This window comes from Mesitornis unicolor, unplaced genomic scaffold (assembly GCF_000695765.1).
Source record: "Mesitornis unicolor isolate BGI_N332 unplaced genomic scaffold, ASM69576v1 scaffold39625, whole genome shotgun sequence".
NCBI lineage: Eukaryota > Metazoa > Chordata > Aves > Mesitornithiformes > Mesitornithidae > Mesitornis > Mesitornis unicolor.
This window is the reverse complement of record NW_010184179.1, coordinates 1-24,152: the sequence shown is the minus strand read 5'-3', so window position 1 is coordinate 24,152 and position 24,152 is coordinate 1. Positions and strand designations below refer to the sequence as shown.

The 24,152-nt window shown below is 37.4% G+C and overlaps 1 protein-coding gene across 1 annotated transcript; it reads left to right on the top strand.

The window, feature by feature from the left end:
• Positions 1–632: 632 nt before the first annotated feature.
• Positions 633–22,061, top strand: EFCAB7 (EF-hand calcium binding domain 7). Its single transcript, XM_010184385.1, has 13 exons — positions 633–819; positions 2,904–3,115; positions 4,809–4,895; positions 5,729–5,924; positions 6,930–7,054; positions 11,712–11,853; positions 13,062–13,171; positions 14,195–14,352; positions 14,556–14,689; positions 16,323–16,471; positions 18,038–18,247; positions 20,818–20,925; positions 21,987–22,061. The coding sequence occupies exons 1-13, from the start codon at positions 633–635 to the stop codon at positions 22,059–22,061; spliced, it is 1,893 nt and encodes a 630-aa protein (XP_010182687.1).
• The last annotated feature ends 2,091 nt before the right edge of the window (positions 22,062–24,152 follow it).

Genomic DNA, 24,152 nt, shown 5'->3' with positions numbered 1-24,152 from the left:
ACATTCCACCTTTTCTACTGCTGGTGATCAGTAGTAACAATAGTGGCACTGAGGCCAAAACAGTGGTAAGTATGGTATGTTAATTAGTTTACCATTGTGACAAATCATACTAGGTGTAAACCATGTAGTAAAGTCATCAGAGCCAACAGGTGCACTTCTGTACAAATTCTCACGTTGTTTCTGTCATTGGGAGAATTTAGCTAACGTGACAAAAGTACAAATTTTAGTGGAGATGTGTAGGAAGGACAGGTCCCAGTGGTTTATTTCTAAACATGGATAGCAATGGTTTGTAATGCAGATAACTTGAAAATTTGTTTTTTTTAATGCTTTCAAATAACATGATTATATAATAATTGTGACATCCAACATCTGAAATTAAAATACAATGCAATAAATTGAAACTTTTAAATTGCTAATAAGGAATAAATTGTGAATAATAACTAGAGCTCAAGCTATTTTTGCTTGCAGATCTCATGGTGCTTACCTACAAGCTTAGGTAAGTATTCCCACCTCAGATTTAGAAAATGGAAAACACGTGATGTTAGCATGATTTGTGCTTCAGAGGACAAAGCAGAGGCATTATTAAACAGGCAAGACAGTAACAAATACAAACTAATTGTATTCTTTGCAGAATGGCCAGCAGCCCTGAGAATAACGCATCCCTCTCCGTTCAGAAAGCCACACGCTCAGAAAGTTCCCAAGCAAAGAAGTCCCAGCATGAGGAAGAAGCGATCTTTTACATGAACTGCCGAGCAGCTTATCTAACTGTTTTAAAAAGCAGTTTAGAAAATATTAAATCAAAAGAACAACTTGGTTTAGGTAATGACTAGATATTTTTTTCCCCATAACTATTGTGTGCCTGTATTAAAAACAGTGTGATCAGCAGGTCCAGGGAGGTGATCATCCCCTGTACTCGGCACTGGTGAGGCTGCACCTCGAGTACTGTGTTCAGTTCTGGGCCCCTCATTGTAAGAGAAGGATGTTGAGATTCTGGAGCGTGTTCAGAGAAGAGCCACAAGGATGGTGAGGGCTCTGGAGAACAAGCCTGATGAGGAGTGGCTGAGGGAACTGGGGTTGTTTAGCCTGGAGAAGAGAAGGCTGAGGGGAGACCTCATCACCACCTACAACTGCCTCAAGGGAGCTTGTAGAGAGGTGGGTGCTGGTCTCTTCTCCTAGGTGATGGAGGATAGAACAAGGGGAAACGGCACCAAGCTGTGCCAAGGGAGGTTCAGGTTAGAGATAAGGAGGAAGTTCTTTACTGAGAGGGTCGTCAGAAGCTGGCACAGGCTGCCCAGGGAGGTGGTGGAGTCACCATCCCTGGATGTGTTTAAAAAGCGGGTAGATGAGGTACTTAAGGATATGGTTTAGGGGGTAGACAGGAGCGGTTGGACATGATGATCTCAGAGGTCTTTTCCAGCCGAGCGATTCTGTGATTCTGTGTGATGACTGTAGTGTGTAGTTTACAAAGAGCAGTCAGCAATTCAGTACTGAGAGTATCCCAATGTGTAAACTCTGTAACTATTTTAAGGAATTTACAGCAGTTTTAGACATGGTTCAGATTTCAGTTCTCAACATGGTTCAAATACAGTGTTGGTGGCTGTATCGTTGAAGACATTTTCATTGTTTTACCTGTTACAAAATATGTCACATTGTGGTTTTTAAATGTTTACAGAAACTACCATTTCTCAACGTTTTTCATTTTCCTCAAATCCTTAATCTTTGTTGCTAGGTGTTGTATGGCTTGTGGAATTGGGAATTGTACACAGAGCTTTTAATTTGAAAATCACTAGTATGAATAGGCAGAAGTCAATACCAGCTGACAGCTTACAGGGAACCTAAGTGAGTTGTTTAACACCACCAAATCTGACAGTAGCATTGTTGCTTACTTGAGGTGGGCCTTGATACTGCTTTTTGAGTGTGACATTTCCGCAATGGATTTTTCGTATCCCAGACAAATGACTGAGTTGGTCTCAGTTCAGTTTATAGTGAGCATCTGCCATGGCACAGAAAATCGCCATGATAACTGGCATTAATTGGCACAGAGGTTTGCAGACTCACAGGAGAGGTTATTGGAGGCACGGAAGGAATTTACCCCTTAAGATACACAGATCAGTTCTAAGTTCATGTTGTGTAATTTGAACTGATCAGTTAAAATTTATAGATGAGACATAAAAGATTATTTAAGATAAATTCTACACCAGCTTTCAATTCTTGGCAAAGTAAATGGGAAGACTTATGTGGATCTCAGCAGAAATAATGTGCAAGCTGACAAATAATAGACACTGGGCTGAATTTTACACTTGTCCCTTGAAGAGACTGTCTTTGAATTAATGGATATTTTGCTTAATTAATGATTTGAACCTGTTAACTTCAGTTAAGGGAGACATCTCATTGAATGTAGTAGAAGACTGCTCATGACTAAGTGGAAGCTGCAGATCAGAGCATTTAAGGAAAATATTTCCTGTGATATTGCTGTGTTATAAAAAGTCACAGACTGCTCCCTGGCTTCTTCCTTTCCCTGCAGAAGAAAGTGGATGTGATTCTCAGCAGCATGGCACATGTCACTGCCATACTGGATCATAGTTTGGAAGGGATGATCAAGGATGCCAGGCACTGCCTGTTTTGTGACTCCTTTCAAAAGAATACGTGAGTGAGCTCATCTGCCGCTTGGGTTGATTGAACCTCTCTGGTACAAACGCAGAATTCAAGGTCAGGGAAGGTCACAGTCAGTAAAGCACAGGGCTGAGGCTGTAAGCAAAACTGTCCTTTAGACCCGCTTTTCCCTTGGATTGATTTGGCTTGAAAGAAAAGGTCTGAATGTAGAAAGTGAGTAAAGGATGTTTTGAGAAAAATCCTTTACTGACAGCTGGAATATACAGTTAATATTGTGTTTTATTGTTCAGTACTTCAACAGGCTGGAAGAAATCCATCTCAGAAGACAGTTAATAAATATTGGACTTCACAAACTACTACGCTGAATTTTGATGATTTTTGTACTATTTTAAAAAAAGAAAAACCAGCTACAAAAACTGAACTGCTTGAAGCATTTGGAAAAATAGACACAGATAACTCTGGGTATATTTTACATGATGAACTTTATAAAATTCTTACAATGGTAAGTATCAGTAGAAAATTACCCATTTTTAACCATTAATAGAGATTTTGGAAATTAGACGGTAAAACTATTCTGAATATGTACACACATGTTGCTGATCAGAAGAACTGATAACTGATTCATGATTTGTTGGGTTCTGGGTTTTTTTCCTTGCACTTTTATGTCTAGTTTTCTGTGGTTACCTACGATTTTTCTTACTGTTTTTCCCCCCTTAGTGTTGCAGTTGATAACCTGGCTGTTCCTTTCAGCAATTGCACCTTGTAGGTGGAAGCTGGCAGAGAAAATATTTTTAATACTTTCACAGAATGTTCTATTGAGACACTGCTGAACTGCCACCATATGTTTAGGTTTCATTGTATAATCTGAAAGGATAGAAAAGAATATTTTTTTAAATAACAGCTGAGTTTTTTATGATGATATGAGATTGTAGCAGATGAAACTTTAAAGAAAACATTAGCAAGAGTATGTTAGAATGATGAGTGTTGACCAGATTAAAATGCAGGTCCTCTGAGGATCTGCAAAGCAAACAAACAAAACCCCTGAAACGGAACAGTCTTCCAAGTTGGTGTAGAGCTGATGCTCTGACTTTAAACTACAAAGATGTACATCAGAGATGATCACAATGATTTTATTTTTCTGTTCTGTCAGGTTTCTTTTTTACTCTGTACAGCCAAAAAAACCCCTTCCTCATAAAAGCCAATCATCTTGCACAACATAAACACTAAGGAGCAGTAACAATTAAAAATGGACTACTAGTAGAATTCTAGTAGAGTGAGAATAAAACAATTTTAAGGAAATGTAGAGGAGAGCAAACTGGGGCAGAAGGAACAAACAATTTACGTACTGTATTTGTTGTGGTTGACCCAATAAAACAGAATTATTTGTTTACTGCAAACATTGTGGCAGTACATTGAATCCTCATTCTGTGTGAACAAAAAAGATACAGTTGCAAGAGTAAGGAAACATTCTTTATGTAATGAAAGGCAGAAGTAACAGATGTTGTGTGCTACTGTAGTTATGCTACAAAGAGCTATAAACTCTGTATTGTTCCATAAAGTCAGGGCATTGCATCATATAGACCCAGACTGAAAACTTTCCTGGATGTGCCTGTGCTAGCAACTGGTGCTGTCCAAAGAGGGGGGGATCAGGATTTGATTTGTCACAATCCACTATGGCTCCAGGACCATATGTCCACATCACATGTTTACCAATGATTAAATTCACATTAGTTTTCACTCCCAAGTTTACAACGTGCACTAGATTGTGGAGTAGACTGTCCTGCTGTAAGGATAATAGCTCAAGTAAATAAGTTAAATTAATTATTATGAAATTAGCTCTTGGTTGTTAGCACGCTACAGTGTAAGTAAAATTGACTGAGAGCTGGGATTCCCCAGTTTATGGAAGACACCAAAACTGCTTTAATTATCATTCATGGTAGGTTTCCAAAAGATGCCACAAGATTGCACAAACTGATGCAATTCATCTGTTCAGTATTTAGTAGCATTGTAGGGCTGTAATTTTTCACAATGTTGACCTCTACTTGATTAAAATCAAAATCTACTTGAATGTATTGCAAGATGAGATTCCTTGAAAGGATATTAAGACAATCTTTCTTGATATTTTTATCAAATGTGTGTTGTGGGTGAACAGCATTTTTTATTACGAGCACAAACTGAATTGTTTTTTATTGCAGAGAGGCGAAAAAATGACTCGGGATGAAGTGAGTGCCATTATTAAACAAGCTGATTTTAACTGCAGTGGCAAACTCGACTACAGCAAGGTATGGCAAACAGAGTGATATTATTTGTTCCTGTATTATTGGTTTGACAGCATCCGCATTACCAGGTACAATACATACCACCTCCGTGTGTTGGTCCGTTGATGACCTTACCCCTGCCACCCCCCAGTTGCCTATGGACTGGGACATGGGCTGGTATATATTTCTATTTCCCTCACTTTATCTGGCTATTATCCTTGAAAAGGTCACTTTTGTAACAAGTGAACTTAATGTATTAGGCAGAGCCTAATAGTAAACACAAAGCCTAATGGCATCTGTGGAGGTAAGAGTTAAAGAAGTGGCAGGATAAAGATGGGAACTGACAGCAAACTTAGCTCTGAGAGTTGCTATGACTGACATTTCATAATTTCTTCTTACTGTAAATGTTGGACACCTAATTTTCAAGATGGTACATCTTATCAGCTGCTTTTGCCATAATCTCTAAGTAATAACTAAATGTCAAATGGAACAAACAGTCCACCAAGATTTGTACCTAAATATAGTTTCATAAAAGAAAAACAGCCTCTTATTAAAAATCATATATTTAAAAAAAATCAGTCTTCAAATATATAGAAAGAAATATAAATCACTTCTTGGATTGAAAGTCACACTTAACTTTCATTAAATATTTGGACTTCCTTGTTGAATCATGGCTCCATTTTCTTGTGTCACTTGAGTCATTGTTCTGATTCATTAAAATCAATCTTAATATTGTGCTTTAAGAGAAATTGCATTACACCTATGGACCTGTCCTTTCCTTAATAATGCTACATTTTAATCCTTTAAACTGTGAGAAAGAATGTTTCACTTAAGGGATTACTTTTCTTTATCTAAAGTTTTGTGACTTATACATGACCACCAAAGAGCAGTGCTGCAAGACTGCCCGAGAGAAACTGGAAGTTGACAGTCGATTGAGGCAACAGCAGTTTGGAAATCAAGCTGAAGCTCCCTCAGAAGGGATCACACTGCCAGTGTCAAAACAATCAGCCAGGATCTCAAGGAAAACTGATCACAAAGTAGCACCAACAAAAGGTATTTATGTTTCATATTGGGAGTTTACATTCTGTTGGAGATTGTGCTCTGGGGCAATAAACAGTTGAGTAGTTTAATTTTCCTCAGATTAGTGAGGATGTTATTTATTAAAATTAATTTCTCCTGTGGCAACTGTGTAGATGTCTCAGTAGAATGTCCGACTTCCGTGTTCAAATAGCCTTTGGCTGCACCTATGACCTGAAACTCTCAAATTCTTAAGGGTGAATTTTGTTGACTCTCACATGCAACAGTCCAGAAGGAAGAGAGAAAATGATGTTGCAACATAGGCAAGTTATTTATTTCCTTCTTAGATCAGAGATGAAACCTTAAACATTATCAATAAGCAGTCTGTTTGTTTCAACTATCAAGGCTGCTTTTCAAGCACAATCAGTATGAGAGTTTAATGTTCTTCCTGAAGTTACAAAGATAACTAAAAACCTTCCCAAACTGGAAAATGACCACAGGCTAACAGACTGCAAAGGTAGCATGGATGAAATATTTTCATGTAGCATGTGTTGTTTACTTTGAGTTGCTTCAATTCCAGGCAATACTGAAAAGATGCAAAGATGACAAAACGCTGATCAAGACTGATTTTATGTAGCTAAATCAACAAGTGTTAACAGCACAGTTGCCCCTACATAAGGAACCACAAAGTAAAGGCTTGGAAGTAACTGTGTTGGGCAACGGTGCATAAGTGATGTGCTATCTGTCAGGGAAACAACATTGTCCTGACAAGGAATAACTTTAATACAGCAGCAGGTTAAACCTATCCACTTAGGACAGATTTACATTGATTGCAAGGTAAATGGAATGATGGGATAACAATTTCTTGTCCTTCAGGCAGATTTGGATTCCAAGGTGCTGCCATTTGAATGCCCCATTCACTTGGGATGTACAGCCAGGGAAGTAAAGACGTTTGGCTAATGAATTATGAAGACTTTATGATAAATAGTACTAGGAGTAGCTTGAAATAATGTAACTGTAACTAAATATCTATGTTTATAGGTGAGAACAGAACCCCTTCAAGACCTTCATCAGCTCAGAGTTGCAAAGCGTCCATTTCTACCACTATCAGCATGGGTCCCAGTAGCAACCGAAACACAAAGCTAATTGAGCCAGATGCGATGAAGGTACCACATAAACTGATCCCATTGAAATTACGCTGTTTTCCTCTAGGCATGCATGTTATTGCATTTTAAATAAGAAACCATTTTTTTCTGATTTTTAGCTTATGTTTCATTAATGGTTTGTCAAGGACAGCTATAAACAGTGAGAGGTTTCTTGATACATATTATTATTAACATTTTTATATACTGTTGGTTTTGCTGACATCTAGTTATTGAAAATAATTTTTCAGGTGTGAAGGTTTAATAGAACAAAGTGTGTTTTTTATAAATGAAACCACTGTTGGATAAAACGTTTAATGACTTTTTGAGAAATTTAAAATTTAATAATTTATTAGGTTGGTGAGAACTTTAAATGCTTAAGTAGTCTGAAAGATTGTGTATCATAAACCTTTATATGAAAGGTAATTGGAAATAAGTAACAGATCTGTGAGCATATTCAGTTTGTTGGGCATTAATTTGTAAATATATGCTGTAGGCTGAAAATATTGATTTTTAGTTAGACTAATATGTTCTATCAGTATTTTCTTTTAAATAAATCACTCATTCAATATAAATTCCTGTGGGAGAAAGACAACAAAGTCACTTTGCTAAGTCAATATTTGTAGAGTGTTAATATTGATCTTTTTCCTTTGTTTTCCCTTTCTTGACTGAACCTTTACTAGTTTTCTTTCAACAGAAAATAATAGCTGTAGAAATATAAAACATTAACTGGAAACTGCTAGGGTACATTAAAAATGTGCACCTTGAGACTCCTGTATAAAAGGGAAAAAATGGTTATGACCACATAGTGTAACTGCTGCTAGAAAACTGAACTGATTGTTCTCATGAGTTACATTTTTGTTTCAAATAACTCTGTATTTGTTATTGAACTCTGAAGTCCTTTATATCTTCGACACTGCTATACAGTGACATTTGTTCTATATTAAAATTTAAAAACATAATCTCAAAGGAATCTTTTGCAGTCTGTTTAGGTATCTGGACCTCCATGCAATTTAACCTGCAATTTCACCTTGATCAAACATGTGTAGTATACAAAAGCATCGCACAGTTTCGCAGTATTGGATTTCTCTTTCTTTGTACAAGCCAGTAAGAAGTGACTGGGAAAAAATCCAGCTACAGATATCAGTTACTGTTGTTTAGCATCATAAAAAAACTGAAATTAACCAATAGATGTGAAAAGGTGTAAGTAGAACTATTGGGATTTTTTAACCCAAACTATTAAGGTCACAATACAAATTTTATCAAAATCAGTGAATAAATACGCAGTGTTTAATTTGTGATGCATATCAGAATCTAGCACCCAAAAATTCTTATTTATCTTGCATTCAGACTTTTTTCCCTTGTAGTTCACCTGCGAGTTTTGTAGAAAACAAAGCATTGAACAGAAGTTCTTTGCTTTAATCATAGAAACAATTTCACAAATACTGCTTTTTATTGTGAATTATGCATAAGCATGTGAACTGCTAAATAATGACTTACAATGTAACAGCAGTAGAAGGCATTATTTGGGCAGTGACCAGCACTGGGAGCAACAAGTAGTCTCTAACATTTCTTTTTGATTAACGTTTTTAATACAAACATTTCCTACTATGTTAGCTGTTACTTGACAATTTTTGTAATGTGTTGAAGTGACTTACTAAAATCGGAACAGAAAAAGCATCTTTCAGCTTCCCAAGTTTACGTACCTGTTTGTAATTTGACATGGATAATTTAGAGAATATAGCACCACCTTACGCTCTCTGCAAGAATAACAGTTCAGTATTTCATGTCCCTGTGGGAACAGTATATATCTGAATGCAAAACTGCAAAAAAGGGACTCTTTTGTCTGAAATAACAGCTATAAAAATGGAAGGTAAACAAACGGGACAAAGCTGCTCTCCATGGACTGTCTGTGAGATGGTTTGAGGACCACTGCTGTAGTGAGAAAGGGGGAATAAGACGTGGTCGTTAGAGTAATTTTTGTATGTGAAAATTGTCACAGTATTTTTTTGAATACTTATAACACGTTTGGACCGCTGTTTAAACTTCCATTATGCATTTTCATGTGTCAAAGAACAGCCATGTTGCTTCATTAGCAGACCTCTTGACTTTAGACTTTTTGAAATGTCATTAATTTTTTCAAACAGTTCTCTAAGGTATTCAGCTCCGAGACTAAGTGAAGCTACCAACCAGTTACCTGAGCTGTGTCCAGTTTTAAGGGAAAATAGAAATGTATTACATAGGGACTTTAGATGAAGTTAGGAGTCATGCAAGTATTGGCATAAACAGTTTACTGAGAACGGAATAGTACTAGGATGAATTAACAGATTAGACTACGTATTCACATTCTAGCACTGATTTATGTTGAGTCTGATGTTAATATCTGCTCCCATTATCCACTTGGCTGACTGAGAGAACCCTCAGTTGCTCAACATTTAACCCTCGCCATTAAGGCCCAGTAAGTTTTGTCTCTGTTCACTTTGCTAATTATTCCTTGATTTGATCCCTTTTGCTTATCTTGTCACTAGAAATATTGTCTCATGGATAAAGACCTGTGTAAAATTTTCAGATGGCCTTATTAATTAGGTCTATACCACCACATAAAAGGTGGCCAGGGACTGATCTCTGACTCTGTGGAGCAGGTATCATAGGCAAGTTCCTGTCCACAGGGCTTAATGCTAGCAACCTCTTGGGTAGATTGTCACTTTAAATGGCACTTGGCTTCCTTTTTTTTTCTAGAACCCATGTAGTACTATTGTGGGTTTAAGAAATTATATTTTCTAGGGCCATTCCTAATGTTACGCCTCTTCATGCCAACCAAAAATACATGTTACAAGCTGTGGGGTAAGTCATGGCATGGAGTATGCAAGGTTGTGAGACCTGGTGGGATGTTGTTGGCTGTGCAGGTTACTGAAAGCCAAACTGAGTGCAGTTACATCCGTGTTCCTTTTTGGAAGTAGTGCCTGAAGTGAAAAATGTTTCTTACACATACAAATATCTCTTTGATAGCCTGTGCTCTGAGGATGAATGTTTACTTTTAAAGGCTCTTAGAACTTCCTTAGCAAAGTCTTAATTTTCTTTAAAAATCCCAGACCTCCAAAGAACAGGAGAAAGTGAGTTGCAAAGTATATAGCATTTGTACTTAAAAGTACTCCATATTGTCAGCTGTATGCAAATATAATTAGTGGAATTTGACATCTAAAATGCTAATACATTATGCTACCAAAATTACTGGGGTACTGGGGATGAAATAATTGTTGCTTTTACATCTACATCTTGGATGTGACAGGATAGTCTTACATAATAACAAGTAATTTGAGATTAAGAGGGTTTCCAGCTGTGTAAACTTCAGAATTCTCAGTATTTATCCACATTGATGTTTTCAGGGTGATATCTTTTTATTCCTTTAGTGTGAAGAGTTTCTTTTCATTGCTGGGTTTGTGCTATTTGGATGAAACTTGTAAGGGTGATTCAGAGACAAAAAATGGAGTGAGAGAGAGTATTAGATTCTGCAGAGTTTCAATGCCAACGCAGGTGTGACTTTGCTCAAAGTACATCTCTTTCTTTGTTTTGATTAATCTAGAAAAAATTCATAAAGCACTACGGAGTATAATGATTAATTTGGTGATGTTTGAATGAGAAATGCTTAGTATAGAGGAGTTGATCCTGTTCCTACAGAAATTAGTGGCAAAACTGGCACAGGCTTGAAGACCCTTAAATCCATGAGTCCCTGAGTAATTGGTATTCTTAAGAAATGTAGAGTTCTGAATAGAGAAATCTAAATTTAGGACCAGAGCTGCGTATGTTACCAAGTGTGTTACGTGGCATCCTGGGTGTACGTACACTGGCAAGTCCAGTTCTTGCCTGACACCTTTAGGTCATTGTCTGTAAGGTACCATCTACTGAGGGTGAATGCATTGTATTTAGAACTGGCTCTTTAAGAGGAGGAATTAAATGTAGTACTCTGAAGATTGACCTTAGATGGAGTTATTAGTCAGTCAGAAGTATTATTCAAATGTTATTTGAAATTGAAAATTGAGACTTACTGTTTTAAAAAAAACAACAATCAAACAAAAAACCCAACAACAACAACAAAAGACCCAATTGAAGCATACAGCTGTTTTAGCATCTCAGCAAAATCATGGCTCCTCTAGAAAACCGTATTATTCACAAACACAGCAGTTTCCAGGTTGTCTTTCCAACAGCTTTGACAGAACCAAGAAGAATCACTTAATTTGGCAAGTACTTGTGTTTGTGATTTCTCTGAGTGAATAACTCCTTGTTGCTCAACTAATGAGTTATGTTCTTTGCTTGATCGGCCTGATGGAACTAATGTAGGAAATTTCCAGCTTTTCAGTGTTAAATCACACAGTTCAAAGAATTTAATGAATTCACTTTGATTCTTCATGGCAATTCAAATTTCATTGCAACTACTTGAGCGTTGGGGTAATCTGTATGTTTTTCAAGTGTTTTCACAAGTGAAGCAATGTTACTAACTGCTGGGCAAAAACTGACTGCTAAAAGGACTGTGTGAGAGGAAAAGGAAAAGAGTAGATCAGTGCTGTATCTTGTGGTGTATTTTTGAATGCTTTATTAAATCGTCAAATTAATATATTTCAGAGAAGGTGCTTTTAACTTGATCAGAGATGAAGGCAACATCTAACATTTGCTTCGTTTCCAGGAATGGCAATGCGCACAATCCAAAGGATGCTTCTACTTAGAAGAAGATGGTGAAATCATTAGTCACAAGTACAGGTTGTACTTGCCTCAAAGGTCTGCAGTATGTGTTACCATCCAGCCTTTAAGCCTTCATCAGGTAGAAGGTAGATGTGTTTGTATTTCTTTGGAGAATTTTCCTCTAGAAAAAATATCTTCTTTTCTGCTGATACATCTCTCCCTTTCTCACTTTCAGTACTTTGTGATATTTTGCGATATTGCAATACAGCAATATTCTGTTGACAGGATCCTACTGAAAATATAACTTCACTCATCACACCATATTTTCTGCTTAGTCATTTTGTGCTCACTGCCTGGACAGTGCAGGTCAGCTGAGTCCATTATCTTTCTCCCTTTAGTCAGCCAACCTCAGATTATTTTGGCCATAGATTTGTGAAGTTTCTTATTACAAAATTCAAATGTTAGCACTGTTTGCAGTATCTGTCTCTTAGGTGTTAATATACTTTGTGGGAAATAATAATACAAGACTTAGTGAATATTACATTCTTCAAATATTTTTGTAAATAATTAAAACAGGTCATGGCTTTTTATGGCAGTATGGTATCCTGATGTTTTGATTAGGAGTCTTCTCTGAGGAATTTATAGTTCAGTCTGCCTATTTTAATTTTCATCATAAAAGAGTGAAGCCCGGCATTGGCGCCACCTGAGATGAGTCAGCATTTGTGATTTGTGCTATTGGCTTTGTTCTTTCTGGTGATTTACCAAGGGGCTTTATTTGGTTGCTACACTAGATTATTCCCCCCCCCCACCCAGTAGAGTATTTCCTCTTTATTTCTGTGAAACAGGAGCCATTAGATCCCAAAAATCTGGACTGCCTGTTACACGTTGGTAGAGATGTGTGGTGTGCAGCCACTCTTTGGTATTCTTGACTCCTAACTGCAGGAAAACTAAGTCCCTGCATTCATTGTTTTGCTGTGGTCTGATTAACTTAAAGACCACTTAATAGCTCATTGATTGATTGCTCTCAGGAACTGAGCAGCTATGAGAAATCAAAGTGATTCAGACAGCATTTATTCAACATACGTAAAACCAGGCCTCCATTCCAATCCAAAAAGTTTTAAGATTAGAACTATTAATTAATAATAATTAGTAATCATTGTCTGTGAGACAGTCACAAGATTTGGAACATTTTATCTTATCGGCCTAAGTAGGAAGGAAATCCCAATAGCATGTAATGATTTTTCTTTAACATCTTGATATTATAAATACCATGGAAATATCTACTTTGGAGCTCAAAGAAATACATTTTTGTGCCATTATTAAGTGTTTGTGTTGGGAATGTATTTATTTTTAGGAAAATCTTGTCATTGGTTGTCAGTCGATACGGCTCTGTATATTCTGAAGGAAAATGAAACCCAAGAAAACCTACAGCTTGTGAGCTTTACTGACCAACAAAACAAAGAGGTGAGCTGTTTTTGTCATATTCCTATTTTAATTGCTATACCTTTAGCATATGTGTTAATGCTGCATGGGCGAGTTCCCATGTGTTTGGAAGGAATTCAGGCTGGAGGAGAGAAGAAACGTTCTGTGCATGTTCCCTTTCAAAACTGACAGAACTTGTGCGGGGTGAGATGTAATATTTATGCCCTTTATTAGTAATAATACTTATTAATATATAATATTAGTTATGCCCTTTGGATGGGCTGAATTGCAAGCCACTTGTTTGAAAGCTCAATGAAATTCCTGTGAGGACCACGTCGTCATGAGGTGTGGTGTGTTGGCAAGTATTGCAGAGTTGCTGGGTCTCTGTGCAGATCCTCTGTGGAAACTCACTTGTATCCTTGCACCTTCAAAAACAAAATTTCAAAGGTAAAATCTGTTAAAATTTCCTTGAATTTTCATTCTCCTTGCCATATATACGATTTTGAACTTCATAGTGCACAGAATATTCTTATCCTATGGCAGAAATAAGGGAGGAAAAATGGCAGCGTTAAGTCGCTTCCCCCTTCCAAGCCACAGCGAACTCAGCTTGCTTCTTAAAAACCTAAGGCACTTGTGACTTTTTATGTAGGATGTTTTTGTTGCTTGTTTGAACAAAGTGGATTAACCAGGGAGGAAATTAAAAACACGGTGGGTTTTGTCATTCTGCTTCTGGCTGCTTTTATTTTCAGGTCTAACAATTAAAAAGTGTGACAAATCTGAAAAATGGTAAGACTCTTATTAGAAATATCTAGTAATGACTCTTCTTCCCTCATCTCTGGTGCTGTATGTTTTTGTAACTTTTATTATAACTAAGAGATTCACTAGCTTTTGTGTCTTTCAAATGGCATCACACAGCATCTCACTGTAGACATGTTTTCTTTATGGAAAGAACCTAGCATTACCAGTGTTTTCAAGCAATTAATCACTGTATGAATATTACTAGTAATAAAAAAGGTATAATTTGAGAAGTAACTTACAAACTTGTCTATCTTCCTTTAAGAGTAGATGTTTGGATGGAAAGGGGAGCTTGGATCAGGCATTTACTGGCTACTCCCATTCACAACAGGCTGTAGGTTGAAGAAGGTAAAACCACAAATTACTGGTGAAGCCAAACTGGTGTCTAGAGGTGAAGATGGAGACTTAGCTCTGACCAAAGAGTTCCGGTGAGTCCTGTTCCCAAATGGGCATGGTAACTATAGCAAAGATGTGTGCTCCAAGTAACATCTAGCTTTTTAAAAGCTGTGTGTTACTAAAATACTGTTGGTACGGAATATTCTTAAATAGACTTAATAGTTACTGACAGTATTATGAGACAGTAAAGGAAACAGAAGTATTTGGAAATAGTTCTGCCTCTTTCATCTTTTAGAACTGCTTTATTGGATATATTTGAAACAATTGATTTGGATGGAAATGGCCTTCTGAGTTTGGAGGAATACAATTTCTTTGAACTGAGAACTAGTGGTGAGAAATGTGATGAGGAAGCATGGGCTGTATGTAAGGGTAAGTTCATTGCTGTGCTGGATACCACCGATTAGGACCATCGATCTACTTGTGACATAGTATGGTTCGACTTGATCTTAAAGGTCTTTTCCAACCAAATGATTCTATGATAGATAGATCCTACATAGTAGGATGCTATAAACAACTGTAGCATCCTACTACTATGTGTATAGCTAGAAGAATTGAGCATTTTGCAGCCTATACCAAGAACACATGTAGATGTTGTGCTCTTCTCCCTTTGTTTTAATTCTTTTCCTTTTTCAGTCTCCTGTCCTTTGTTTTGTTTAATTCTGGTTCATGTGCCACTGCTCGTCTGCTGAGAAAACTCTTCCCACTGCTAATTGCAAAGTTTTGTAGGTGAATGGTTTTATAGCTGCCCAAAACTACAGGTTTTCTAATCATGGATCATATAGTGAATTAAGCTGTAGCAGGTATTCCTTGAATCAGTCTCCTTTTTGCAGATTAAGCTGATACTGCTTTCATATATGACAAAGTGTTGAGAGGGACATTTAATTAGTGTGTATATGATGCTTTAAAAATGGCATCTAGAGCTTATGATTGTTTAGAAAATCAAACATTAGCAAATGCCTATTGCAAATATTTTTCTGTTAGACAAATGTGGTTTTTCATTAAAAATCTCTCCTGAAGTTTCATATATGGTGTGTTAGTTTGTCCATGTTGTGCTATGTGACAGCTGTGAGATTGAGCCTTCTGTGAGTGAGATGAGGAAGAAAAGCACTCTAAGATACTGGACTTTTTCCCAAATGGTGGAAAGCTCATACAAAAATACTCTACTATAAATTAGTTTATCTTCCTATCCCTGTACATGCTTTTCCACACTTCCTGACTTTATCAGAGTTATGCCTCTGTGCGCTGGTCTCAACATGAGCAGGAAGGATGTATGCATGTGTGAAGTGTATAAGAGAGGGGGAAAAGAGAATATGGCAAATGTTTTAGCAGGTCATTAATCAGTTGAAGGGTTCAAACGAATATCATAAATTTTAACACCAAAGTTCAAGCCATTTATTACAGCATCTGTACCCTTAGATAGATTTATTAAATTGGTAATCCCTTTTTAATAATATATAGTAAAGATTTAGCATTGTTATGAAGACGTGAAAACCATTTTTAAAAATCCCTGACACAAGAACATTTCAATTATGTGTTTGCTGACATTAGAGCAGCCGATCTATGGTATTCTATCAAGAGAGGGGTGTTAGGATTACTGGCATTTTATTGCTTTTTAGGAACTAAGTAAATCACTTCTGTATCAAGGATCTCAAGCACTAAGGGTGCTGGCCTTAGCAGACTTTCATTTCCCATTCCTAATATACCCCACTCTGCAATTCTCAACCACAATGCATACTGCTAGTAAAAAGGAAAAAAAACCTCAGTGTGAACTCCTCCTGTTTTGAAATCTCACCTTCTTTTGGGTTATACAAGGGGGCAGCTGTTTGTAGTCATGTCTGGTCAAGGACACTGTTTCCCAAACAATATTGGGGAGCCTGAGGCTGCAAGGTGTCTTCATCTTTAAACCTTGTTAACATAAGTGGGAGCTCAGCTTTAGAAGGATAAAGGGTGTTTGAAGAGAGAACAGATGTTTAAGTGTTACCATAAATTTCTTTTTAAACAGAGAATTTTGATATGAAGAAGAACGAACTAACAAGACAGGGATTTATGGACTTGAATCTCATGGAAGCCAATGACCGTGAAGGGGATCCCAGTGACCTTTGGGTCACTTTGTTGTCTCTGGGCTACAACAAAGCATTAGAAATGACAGAGGTATGATGGCCACATAGCAAAAATAACTGCTTTACGTGCAACTTGCTGCACATGTGTAACTACAGTAACATATCCTATTTCTTAGTGTAACACTGACATGGTTGAAAGAGGAAATTTGCCTTTTACTTAAGAGAAAGCCAGTGTCTTGTGGGGTTGTAGAGGAAGGGATCCTGGGTTAGACCCACTGAAAGAATTTATGCACCTTGCTGGTGGGAAGTGATGACAGTGATGGTAAACTGTGACCTGTCAGCAAACCTACCAAATGCAGGACTTACTCTGCTTAAAAATGTCACTTTCTTGGCCCAAGCCGCATTACTTTACAGGGATTACTTCTCTGATGTTTCTGTGCACTTGTTTGTTTGCTTGCTTTTTGTTTCAGAAACAGTTATCAGTGTTGGTGTTAATAGCTCTCACTAAAGAAAGAGGATATCTTTAATGAATAGAAATTATGAAAAACTAATGAACATTAAATAGGCAGTTAATTTTCATCATTTAACTTTTATTCTCAAGAAAAGTTGATTTTTTAAAATCATTCTTTGATTATATTATTTCTTTAACTTTTGTTAAACTAAATCATGCCAGTGTAGTCACCATATAAAACTTTATGTATGTGAAACAAATATATACACATAACCAAAAATACCGAGTATGGTAGAGACTTCAGTTGCCTCTCTGTGAAAAATACCGAGATCATGGGTGAACGATTTCTTGACGAGTAGCACTTTCTCCTTTTCCAATGAGTACGGATAGCAGAGCAGCTACAAAACTGCCTTTCTGCATTTCAGACATAAGAGGGAGCTATTCTCTAAGAGAGAAGATTTTCTGGGGAGAGCTTTTTACCAAGTTCAAAATACCGAAAAGTTATTTTGTGCCCTATACTAGCTGTGGTTTGTGGCTCCAGTATTTGCTTTCCACAGGACAACATAGTTCTCCAAATGCTTTAGTCAATCTAAAAATGTATATATGTTTAACTTGTGTCTATAACTTTAATTCCTTGATTTCAGATTATTTGAGAGATTGGTATTACAGAAGCCTTGATCCTGACGAATTAAAGACAACTGAGAAATTGTAGTGGATTCAAATAACCATTTGAAAGAAACCGAGGTGCTATTACTGAGTCAGAGGAAATGCAAACTCCTGGTTGTTACACGTACTAATCTTAGCCAAGATACTGCAAAAGCAGTGTGCTTAATGCAGCACTGCAGATGTTTTAAATGTGTGTGAAGTAGCACAAATAGCAAGAGTGTGACAGGTAAAGTAGGCAGGTTTATTTCAGACACTGAAATACATCCATACTTCATCTTAATTCCTTTAAGTTTTGCTGTCCAGGGAAGGGTTTCCTGTGTTGGAGCCAAATGCACCAAACTGCGTATTGAGTGTTCTGTGACAGGCATGGAAAACGTTCATTTGTCCTTAGGTTTAAGATATTGCATATTTAATATTCAGTGGCATACTTGTATTTGGATAATTCAGAGCATACATTAAAATACTTGAGAGCTATGGATGAAAATCTGAGGGGAAAAACTACGGATGAAGTGATGATAAACCTAATTTTCTCCATTGCAGGCATGCCCCTTTGTCATTGACATCTATGCAGAAAAATGCAAGCCTAGAATTAAAGCCATGTATCTAGAGGCAGGGAGCTGGCAACTCAACAGGGCTGTTTGCAAGTCTGTTGTTAATAAAGGAGAGGCCAAAGTAATGGATGGCTGTGAAAATATAATCATCTATACCTACAAAGCGGGCAGGAGAATCACTTCTGTTATTGAAAATAAGGTATGGCACGAGACTTCGGTAAGGTACTTTGTGGTAGTATCTGCTGTTGTTCTTCCCTCATTGCGTCGTTTTTGAGAATGACATTTTCTGATATTTCTGATGTCAAGTTTCTATATCTAGTTCATTTTAAAAAATAGCGCCTGGTGTAATGATACAAAGCTCTTTTTGACATGACTCAGACTTCAGAAGGGTCTGGGTCAGGGCTCTTGGAAGGGACAGCTTATTATGATGAGGCAGGCAGTTTTAATTATCATATAGAATCTGAGTGTTTGTGTTCACAATCCAATTCAATATTTTGATAATTATTGGAGCCATACGTGTTCATAATACCAGAAAACAAATACTAAGAACAAGAAATACAATTACAGAAAGAGCAGACTATAGCAGTTACACTATTTAATATTTTCAGTGTGATTTGCATGTGATTGTGTTTTAGAAGCATATCATGGATAAATTGCTAACTGGCTAGCAAGTCTCCTTTATTACTAATCCAAGTTAACAATTGTAAATCCAAGCAGAAGTGGTTGGTGAGAAGCAGAGATTTTAAACCTTTCTGCATAGATCCTAATGAATGTGTTGTTCATTCCGTTCCATTTATGTCAGAAACTGTGAGTAAATAAATACAGTGCAGTAAAATGCTAAACTTAAGCTGCTTTAAATATTAAAAGATCACAGCAAGTATTTTTAAATGGACAACCACGCAAAAGGGGTGAGTTGGTGGAGTAATATTAGGACTAAATGCCAGGGCTTCTTGGAGCTACGGGTTTAGATCTGCACTTCGCCCTTTTGCGTAGATATCTGGGAGTTATTTATATGTTTGGGGATATGTCAGAGAAGGAGGTGAGGTCTGTACTGAGGCAACTGGATGCTGTCCGATTAATGTCACTGACCACTGCCACTTACAGCATTTGGCTCCCATAAACACCACTGTGCTGCGTTGAAGCAACTACTTCCCAGAAAATCTCAGTAGAATCTGTGGGCTGGAGACATTTTTTGTATTGTAAATGTCTGGAAAGAAACAATAAAAAGGCAGTTTTCTGCATCTCTCATCTTCTAAGCTTCCCGCAGTGCAAGCAGTTTGATTAAATCTTCAGTTGTTTTACTTATGATTTCAATGGAAATAATTGTTTCTTTGTTATATCTGTGATTAAATTAAGGAGACATGCTAGTTCCCGAGGGACTATGTTTTAGTCTTGCATGTGTATTTAATCGGTGAGTAGAGAAAGGTGTCAGTCTTCTAACCCTCCCTGGCCAGGGTGTGAGCTGGGGAGATTAAAAAACTTTGCATACAGAGCTTCAGATTTCTCAGAGTAAGCAGTACCAAATGTGTCCATTTGTGTGCCAAAAGAAATCCTTAATGAGGCACTTCCTAGCATCCAAAGCACAAACTGACTATAGTATGCCCTCTGTGCTTGATGAATACTTGTGACCTTGTTCCTGTTGCCATACCTGTCTTCCTGTATAGCTGTTTTGTTTGCCTTTATCTCACTGTCCTGGAGAAAGGAGGACTCCATCAAAGTGATGCCAGGGCAGCAAGATCAAAGCAATAAGCAGCCTAACACTGGATTGTGGTTACATTTCTGCAGTGATACCATATTTCAAGAATCACCATATTTACATTCTGCTGTCCACAAACTCTGTGAGCACCAGAAAAAGCTCTTTGTTTTGTTTTGTTTTTTCCTAGGTCAGTCCTTACCAGTTTAATAGTAGCTCCTTTGCTGCGTAAGGCTGATTGTGTAAAGTCACTGTGTTTCTGTTCCATTTCTCCATACAGATATTGTTGGATAGCATTGTCTAAAAATCAGACATTTCCCAGTGTCTCTGTCAAACTGAGCTTTATCTGGAGACAACTGAATAGCAGGGTATAATAGCATCTCTTTAGGTCTTATCCCAGGCAATATTCAGACATAAACTGATGGTTAAAAAATTTCTTGTTACCAAGCTTTCAGTTTTATATACTGGATCCTTCTTGCACAGCTGTAGCAAGAACATCTGTGCTTTAAGTGATTATATTTATGTTAATTTCATCAAATACTTTTAAAAATCTCTATTAATGAAGCCTTCAGAAATGGCCTGTAGAGGATGCTGCAAACAAAAATTGGGGAAGCATCCAGTGACTCCTCTCCAGATCGCAGTCCTGGCCTCTGGTGATTTGCAGCTCAAGGACTACTTGAGACAAATACTTTCTTTGTACTTCAACCCCTTCATGTATTTTTATAGAAAAGATTTGTCCAGTCACCTTTTGAAACTATGTAAACTGTTAGAAACTATAACATTCTATGGCAAATAGTTTTCTCCTTCAATGGTGTTCCCAAGTTGTGTGTTCAAAAGTGCTGAAGTTATTTCAATGAGTCTTAAATGACTTTTGTCAATGGATCTGAGCTCTGATGATGCCAAGGTACCTTTGAAATTATTTCTCTTCAAAGAAAATAGACATCAGCATCCTTAAAGCATTTCTATCATGTAAAATGGCAAAGATGAGGAAGTGAAAGGAATGTGTAGTTGTGACATAAAGAGCAGGCACTTAACCATTAAAACTAATGGGTTCCTTTGTGTCTTTTCACTTGCAGTCTGAAAATAAAGTGATCATTCATGTCAGCAATGAGAAGAGTAGGAACTGCCTAAGTAATAGGGGACTTACTGTTTTTGCTGTAGAAGTGGCACCAAAGTCCATGACGGTAAGATTTATTTACTGTTTAGCCAATTTAAAATCTAAGCAAAAATTTAACAATCCCTTAACGTCTTTACAGTCACCTTTTGCAAGTCTTCTGTCGTGATAATAAGCATGCAGATATTGGCATCTTTATCACCAGTACAGATCAGATACAGTTTTTGATGTGTTAAAGCTGAAATTGTACTTGATCCATCCCTATTTTTCTGTGCAGATTGCTATAAAAGTCCATAGCTGTTCAGTTCTTCGTATGTGTGCCTGTTTGTTGTCCATTTACTTTTTTAAATGTTCTTTTCCTATGGGTATTTTTTTTTTAACTTAGCAAATTTTAATCAGATTGATAGATGTCTGTGAGAAACAGACAAAGCAGAGACAGAAATCATACATACTGCATTCCTTACACACAGTGTGTTTTGCACATGGCTAATTTTTTTTAAGCTTGACTTCTGGATGGTGTTTAGCCACAAGACAATTTGACCTCCTGATCCCTGTTCCAGGGCTGGGCAGGCTTCGGTGAAAATTCAAAGTGAGGCTTCGAAGGGATAGAATGAGATTGAAAATGCATTACAAACGCTGCTGATATTCTTCTTCATTAATTTATGAAGAAAACCCAGTTTTTATTATTCTAAAACTGTGGTCTCTTTCTTTAAAAGAAGAGGCATCCAAACTTTTCTATTTCACAGCTTTCCAGTGTAGCTGCATTCAAACCCGATGTAAACAGATGCAGTCCCGTGACGCAGGCAGGGTTGGGGCCCATTCTGATATTGCTGCTGACGCTTTAGTTATCTATAGACTGATCCTGTAAGGTGGATTATTAATCTTAATTTTGGCTACATTCAATACAAATTGTAGGCTCAGTGTCCCGTGTGGATTTTTTTGCTGTCATGCAGTGAAATTCAATAGTACGTTTTGAATGCCAGCTGTCATTACAGATGCAGAATGTTCATCATTTAATGTTAGTGATACAAGTACTGAAACAGCTCATTTAGCTTATGTAGCACTTGAGGTGACGTACACAGAGTTTTCCAATAAACAGCTGTTTCACCTCTGTTTTCTCTCTTCATACAGGTTTCTCAGCACGTGATGCCGCTGAACGAGCAGGAAGAATGGTTTTATAACTGCGTGCATTCACTCCTACGTTAAATGTTGTATTAGAGAGCTGCTTCTTGGTAGCATTCAGACTAACCCAGGAATTTTTTTTGGCAGCTTCTAAGCAATTTCTGGTCTTGTTGTTCTCAAAAGGCTGGCATACATCTATACCTCACAGAGTCTGATTTGTTAAAGCCAATGAATTGCATAAGTACTTACTTATTTCTGGTATTGCACTTCTGCTGGTGTTTAAAACACACATATAACGATAGCTTAGAAATGGAATATCTGCAAGTATGTGAAATCCTTTGTATTATCATATATCACTTTCTAACAAAACACATAGACATGAAAACATTAAGACACAATAAAAATCAGTACTGCTTAGTAATACAGCTGTTGTATAGTTGTAATGTATTTGTGTTTTATAAAGGCTAGTTTCCTTAAATATGCTTTTATTTTCTATAACAAGTTATGTAGTTCCATCTCATGGAGAAACTTGCTTTCTTAAATTGGTCTGATGGGTTCCTAATTAAACACTTCTGAGGTTTTGACATAAGAAGGTATAACGAGGGTGGGTTCATGACTTTATTTTGTCACCTGAGAAAGGATTTGGTGTTTTCCTCTTTTTTTTAATTAATTTTATTTGCTTTTTTGTCATTTGATGATAATACTCCTCTTGTTCTGAATAACCACTTGACTGTTTTTAGACTCTTTTATATAAAATCAAATCTGCTTTTTCATATGCGATAAGGAAATAACATTATTTGAGAAAAAGAAAGGTTTTGTTTTAGGCTCTCGACTGTTAACAGCAATGAATTATGTCCAGGGTAACTGAAATAAGGAAACTGAATTCCATTGGGTTTAAGCCACAATAACAATGAAAAACAACTTTGAGGTACTAAAAATATTCTGCCTATTATGGTTTTTTGGTTCCTCTAAATGTCTGTTAATGTGGAAAAAAAATAAAGATTACCCTGGTCACTGGATTCTTAAAAAGTATCCGAGTTTAAAATAGACATTAAATGTATGTGACCTCATCTGCAAGGGCAGCAAGTAGTCTTGAAAAGCTATATTTACCTACCAGCAACAACTCCTGCTCTCTGCTGTGCCTCCGCTGTAATTGTACACTGGGCAAGTAAATGTCAGTTACAAAATGTCAACTGGTGCTCACGCAGCTTTAGTGGCCATCTCTTAATTTTCCATGTTTTTTTTTCTTAGCAGGTACAGAATTTTCATTTTCAGAATTATATAAAAGAAGTTGTGGTAAGAGGCCCCCCAAATAGTTGTTAATTTCTAGCAAACGACCGTGTAAGCGCTGCCTCAGGCACGTGTGGGTACAGCAGAAGGAGGAGCTGGGAAATTGAGACACTGTGTGCAGTAGACAGGACAAAGCGAGCACTCCATTATTTGCATTTGTTTTGTTTATAGAATCAGTCTTGTTAGATATGGCAGGAATTCACATCCTACTCTTTCTGCATTTTAGGAAAAGAATGGTTAAAAGGGATAGGAGCACTTAGCTGAGAAAGGTTTCCAATTGCAGGTGGAAAGACTTGGTTTTTCTGCAGGTAGGGTTGAGTTAAACATGATCTAGCGCTACACAATACACTTTTCTTTTTCTTTTGTGTGATCTTGCTGCTAGGAAGTTTTATTACCTAACTTCTCAGGTGGGAACATGGGCTAGCTTGCCATGGTCAGTTCTACCTTTTCTGCCTTGGACAAGATGAGGATAGAGATCTGTTCTATCTGCAGAGTCGTCTCTAGTTTAAGTCCATGTACCACTGAGGCAGAAAAACCTAGCTTGTCTTTTTAAGGCTGAACACAGTTATTGACCTCTTTTCTGCAATGGCAGGTACTGGGAGAATGTGTCTGTAACAGCTGTAAGCTGAATTTCTGGAATGTTATCTTTCTTTTGAGAACTAGAGCTGTAACAACGCCGTTTCTTTGTGGCCTTGCTAACACTGGCCTTGCCGGACCACCCTTCTGGCGGCTCTCCCGCTTGTTTCGGGTGCTCAGTTGAGGCCCAGGGTGCCAAGGCCTGTGGCGACATCCTGCTGGTGGACATAGGTGCTGTGCAAAGCCCCCCAGCACACAGCACCTCCATCCTCCTCCCCACACAGCGGCACCCTCCGAGACCTGCGGCTC

What these genes read in the sequence shown, in the direction of transcription:
- EFCAB7 (XM_010184385.1), top strand. Translation starts at nt 633, where the DNA reads ATGGCCAGCAGCCCTGAGAATAACGCATCCCTCTCCGTTCAGAAAGCC. An exon ending in TTTATAAAATTCTTACAATG is followed by an intron (nt 3,116 to 4,808) that starts GTAAGTATCAGT and finishes TTTTTATTGCAG; the next exon opens with AGAGGCGAAAAAATGACTCG. An exon ending in GCAAACTCGACTACAGCAAG is followed by an intron (nt 4,896 to 5,728) that starts GTATGGCAAACA and finishes CTTTATCTAAAG; the next exon opens with TTTTGTGACTTATACATGAC.